Source organism: Chinchilla lanigera, unplaced genomic scaffold (assembly GCF_000276665.1).
Source record: "Chinchilla lanigera isolate Chin_1 unplaced genomic scaffold, ChiLan1.0 scaffold00052, whole genome shotgun sequence".
In the NCBI taxonomy this organism is placed as follows: domain Eukaryota; kingdom Metazoa; phylum Chordata; class Mammalia; order Rodentia; family Chinchillidae; genus Chinchilla; species Chinchilla lanigera.
In genome coordinates, this window is record NW_004955453.1 from 7,419,857 (window position 1) to 7,425,518 (window position 5,662).

The window sequence follows — 5,662 nt, forward strand, 5'->3', positions numbered from 1 at the left end:
TTCTTTCTCTCTCTCTCTCTCTCTCTCTCTCTCTCTCTCTCTCTCTGTCTCTTTCTTCCTTTTCTTTCTTTCCTTCCTTCTTTCCTTCCTTCCTTCCTTCCTTCCTTCCTTCCTTCCTTCCTTCCTTCCAGGTCCTCGTGTTGGAAGCTCATTATTCAAATAGCCAGCCCTCCTCATTATTAAGCATCAGTGTAGTTGCTTTGCCTTTTTATATATCAATATTTGTCTTTGCTTCTCTTGGACACAGAGGTAGCGGGTGTGCTGTGGTATTCTTATGAGCCAGCCAGACCAGCAGTGCTTGCTATAATGTGTATTTTATGCATTCCACCAAGGACTGCCATACTAAATGAGCTGCTTCACTTTCCAGAGTGGCAAGAAATATATCAGTCCATGTGGAGGAAGAGATTGCTCTGTTTGCCAGTGCTTTCCTGAAAAGGGGTCCCGGGTAAGTGATACGAAAATCAGTATCAACAGAGACAGCATAGCTAAATTTTGAATCACTGTGAGTATTATTGTCATTAGATCCTTAGCATATTTTGGTAGTCACTAATGTTTATGTCTCTAACAATCAAAGTTCTTGACAGTCTAATAAGCAATCAGAATTACATTGCACTGTGTGTGCAGCTCAGATCATCTGGGCAGCAGCGTCTTACCTCATGTTTTATATAACCAAGTCTTGGGAATTGCCCTAGAAGAAAGGATTCTAATGCTACATGCTGGATACCAGATCACCTCCTTCATATTTGGATCGAATATGAGCATCTTAAAGGCTCTAAGAAGTGCGGCAATAAGTGTGTGCATGTGTGTGTGTAGCTTTAATTTTATTTAACCACACGACTTTTTTTTTTAACTTTAGATAAATGAATCTTTTATCTACAGCTACATGTCAATTTAAAAATTTAAAAACTACTCCCACAATATTACCACATGACAGTGTTTCAGAAGCTTTGGACCATTTTTGAGTCAGATCAATGATTTTTTTTTTTAAAGAGAATTATGCCTATCTTCCTTGTTTTGCCAGTCAGGCGGGTTGAACAGTTTGGTCTTTGGTGATCAGTCAGAGAGTACAAGTCTCATATCCTCATCTGACTCCTCTGATTCTTCCTTGGTTTCAACCTTGGCTGGGGCAGCAGTCACAAATGCCGGTGGATCAGGGAAGAAGGCCTTGACCTTTCCAGCAAGTGGGAAGGGGTAATCAGTCTCTACAGATGAAGCCAGGACCCATTTGTACCCATTGGTGATAGAATGGGGCACTGATTCCACAGCTGGGTACCCAGTCTGCAGACAAACACCGGCAGCATTGCCGACACCTTCCGGAAAGCGAGAATGCAGTTTCCTTTGTGACGTCAAGCATGTCGAGGTTTTAGATGCTGCCGCTGTCAAAGGCTTGCTGGATGGTCAGCCCACAGGGGAATGGGGAGATGTTCAACATGTTTGGGGGTGATGGGGCCGGGGGGAACTCGCAGCTCCCGCTGTGTCGCATCTTCACCAGCTGTTCGTCACTCAGGATTTCAATGGTGCCCCTGAAGATTTTAGTAGTAATGCCCAGAGCCTGGAAGAAGGGGGACTGCCCAGGCCCCAGAGCAGTGTTCTGGGCTGGCACAGTGACTTCACATGGTGCAGTGGCACCAGCACGGGCAGCAGCTGGCACCTTGTTGGCCAGCAGCATATCCCTGATCTCAGTGAGGTCCTCCTTGGTGAACACAAAGCCCACATTCCCCTGAACACAAGGCAACGGTTTCTCCAGAGCTGGGTTGCAGATGCCCTCGATGGCCTTGTGCATCATGGTGTTCTTGCATCAGCACCACCACCTTCCCGCAGAGGGACACGTGGATCTGCTGCATCTGCTTGGAGCCCACACTGTCTGCTTCCTCAAGAAAGCATTCTAGATAATCACCCAAAAGTTTGATGATCTTAAGGAAGTAGGTGGATTGCAAGGTCACCCCATCTTCCCTCGGCATCACGGCAGTGCATCAGGGATTGCCACACAAGGTTTAAAGACAGTATCACTCTCACAAGGATGCCTGGAAAGAGAAGTCAGTAATTCTTTTGAAGCAAGTCTTCTTGCATTCAGGATGCTGAAAGAAAATACTTTAGACTGGTGACCTTAAACACCAGAAATGTGTTTCTTAAAATGAAGGTGCTGACAGACCTGGCATCTGGTGAGGATTCTCTTCCCAGGTTGCAGGTGGCCGTCTTTTCACTGTATCTTCATATGGTAGGGAGAGAGCTCCCTGGGGTTACTTTATAAGGGCACTAATCCCATTCGTGATTAGCCCCCCACTCCTGAACAAGTTTCCAAATCTCTTAATTCACTATCTCTTAATACTGTCACCTTCTGGCTTAGAATTTCAGCATATGAATTTTGCAAAGACACAAATATCAGCCCATGCTAGTGCCGGTATCAATCCCACAGGGGTATGGATGACACTCTAAAAGTGTGAATCAGTAAAGATCGGTCTTTACTGCAAAACATTACCTTCCTGTAGTGGGAGGGACCAAACATTACCTTCCTGTAATGGGAAGGACCAAGTACTTCTCTGATCACATTGCTTTATTGTTACACAGTAGGTGAGCACTCTGTTTGCATTCCTTTGTTGAGCTGACTTACTAAAACACTTTAGTTTCTCCATGTACACACACAAATTATTTCCAGAAAAACCTGGCTTCGGTGTGAGGTTATTTATTTATTTGTACTGGGGATTAAACCCAGGGGCACGCTGCTGTGAGCTACATCCCTAGCACTTTTTACTTTTTATTTTGAGACAGAGTCACACTCTGTCCAGGTTGTCTGTGGTCCAAGTTGGTCTCAAATTCATAAACCTTCTGATTCAGTCTTAGTAGCTAGGACTGCAGGCAGGCACTACTGCGTAAAGTTATTAAAACAAATATGTCAAGGAAAAGTTAACTCCGTGCTTCTCAAATTTAAGACCTTTGGGCTTTGAGACCCAAGAACAATGGATTTGATCAGCTCTGTGGTAGAAAAGGGGAACTGCAATGCGAAGAGGCACAGCTGCTTTGATAGAGAAACTTGGAGGTCCTCCAGTGCAGATGAGGCTGGAGTCATTTCAGCAAGTGCCTGTGCCTTTAGAAATGCCAGTCCTTCCAAAGCAGCGGTTCCCAGCCGGGCTTTGGGACACTTGGCAGTGCCGAGGCAGTTTCAGGGTGTCACAGCTGGGTGGAGGGGTGCAAGGGGTGGATAAAGGCCAGGGACACCGCTCAGCAGCTTGCAGTGCCTGGCACGGCCCCCAACACAGAACGACCCGTCCCCACCTGCCAGCAGTGCCCGGTGGAGAAGCCCTGTTCCCACCTGACGATGGCTCCGCCGGGCGTGTGTGATTGTTTCCATCTGACAACACAAGGAACCAGAATTCCCCAGAGCTCTAATTAGCTTGCTAATGCACGGCAAAGCCAGGAATCACACCCAGGTGTCTGGCTTCAACTCTGGCGCTCGCTCCATGATCGTGGAAAGATGATTACACGAACGTTCCAACACCTGGCTTGAGCGTGGCTTGTGGACTCAGGTGGGCACTTTAATGGGGCCAAGCCTCATCTTCCCTGTATTTATCCCCCTGGTCTCTTCCTTCCATTTTCCTGTGCTGTTGAACAATCACAAGCCAGGGCTTGTGTGAAGACTGTCTGTGACAAGGGCTCACAGAGCTGGGCTGCTGTCTCCACGGTGTGTGCCTGATTCTGGGTGGCTGGAGACACCAAGAAGTCTCTGTTCTTCCTGAGCAGATGGCTTCTCCCTGTGAGGGCTGTAGGTGTGGGTGACACGTTCCATCTGAGGACACGGGAATGTGGCCCATTCATAAGTAGGAGGCAGTTTAGGAGGTGGTGTTCGCAGGCCTCAGCAGCCGGACATGGTCTGCAGGACCAGGTGGATGATAGAAGGAGAGAGACATTCCATTCCAGGGTCCTTGAGGCTGCCCAATCCATTTGTAGTAGTACGGCCCGGCCAGCTATTTCCGAGAAGGAAATGGTTCCTCTCGTGTGGGTTAGTTCCCGAGAGGGTAGTGTTTTCAGTCCTTATGTCAGAACAGTTGTGTCTGAAGCAACTGTTGACAAATGAGCCCAGCTCTGAGCTGGGGACACTTTGCTGTGATGGCTGGCACTCTGCAGCCTGGAGCCTGGAGCAGAGAATCAAGTGTGGTTCCTTCAGTGCCAGGATAAAGTTCACCCTCATGGTAACAGTGTCTGCGGAGGCCTGCAGTTCGGTCTCAGATTGTTCTTTCGTCTATACTCAGCATTACTGACTTGGCCGTTTGACTTTCTCCGGCTCTCTCTGGAAGCCATTCTGAACATCCCCACTTCTCTCTCCCTTTCCAAAGACCTCCCCACTTCCACCCTCGTACGCTCTCTGCAGGGCGCCATCAGGCAGGCCTCCCTGCCGTCCCAGCCTCACTGCCCTCTCCTGCCTCTGAACCAGGGGTGCCCTGTTTTTTTCCACTGTGCTTTACTCTATCCTGTGTCCCCAGCTGGACCTCAGTGGCTTTGCTTCACTCTCCTGATTGGGTCACAAGCACGCACGCCTGCAGATGGTCCTGAGAACGCTGGGAGAAGTGCATCCTGGCTCCTGACCCATAGTAGATGCTCAAGAAGGAGAAGTTGTCTGCATTTGTTTTTCCCTTTGGGAAGTGGGTTTTTTTTCTTGCACTGCTTTGAGATGATCATGGCAGACAGCCCTTCAGCAGTTCACGCACATAAGCCAATAGATTAAAGGCCGGACAGGATTTGGGAACCTGAGCTGTGGGCAGGCCAGCACACAGGGAGTCTAGAGGGGGAACTGCTATTTCCAGGAGAAGCGAGACACCGCAGCGAGTCTCTCCCCAGCCCCAGCCCGCTATGCAGCGAGTGATTTCTCATCGTTCCCATTTCCTACCCTGGTACCCTTTCTGCAGGGTAAATTTTGGGTCAAGCTACAGATGAGCACTTTGGGCAGCAGGTCCACTATGGCTACTGCGCACTCAGAACTTTTCAAGGGGCAGTGGCATCCTGGAAAGGCTTAGCGTAGGAGGTAGGTGCTCACCCTCTGACCTTGCAAATGCTGAGCAGCCTTAAGGTAGCAGTGGCTGCGAGTCTAACTATAGCCCAACTCCCACCCGAGAATGAAAGTTTGCACTAGAAGGCTGGGCTCATCCTCCCTGACTCAACCATCCCAGGGTTCTATGGTGGGCCATGGTTTTTTACATCCATTTGTGGGCCATGGTTTTTTACATACATTTGTCAACAGTTGCTTCAGACACAACTGTTATTGGTTTCCAAGATGATTTTGGGCTCTGTCTTAGAAGTTCTCCTAATTTTATTTAAATTCCCCTATAAAGATCTGAATGAAATGGAACTGAGTAGGTCTTTAAATTACTATTTATCAGTTTTGAGGAAAGAAGCTCTATGTATTTAGCGGTTGTTTCTTTACAGGAAAAATTATGTCATGCTCTTATGGCATAAGGCAAGATGGGGCCTTTTATAAATTTTACTTTAGTAAGCAGGGTGATAAAGACAGCGTCTATCTTTTACTGCAGAAAGATGGATTTATGCTGCCTACTACTTAAGAGAGTTTAACAACTGTAAAATCAACAAAACTTTGCGATGTGGTAGCTTTTCATACGAGGAGGTCAAATGGCTTAAAACTCAGACTATCTTGGGTGGTTTTTTTTTTTTT

At 47.7% G+C, this 5,662-nt stretch overlaps 1 protein-coding gene and 1 pseudogene across 1 annotated transcript in view; one reads left to right on the forward strand and one right to left on the reverse strand.

Moving 5' to 3' along the window:
* The window catches only part of Col4a4 (collagen, type IV, alpha 4), a 118,872-nt gene that overhangs the window by 14,690 nt on the left and 98,520 nt on the right, over positions 1–5,662 (forward strand). The window contains exon 4 of the mRNA XM_013519818.1: positions 368–445. Coding sequence (XP_013375272.1) covers positions 368–445 — 78 coding nt within the window. The remainder of the gene's footprint in view (positions 1–367; positions 446–5,662) is intronic.
* Positions 816–1,961, reverse strand: LOC102028933 (annotated as a pseudogene).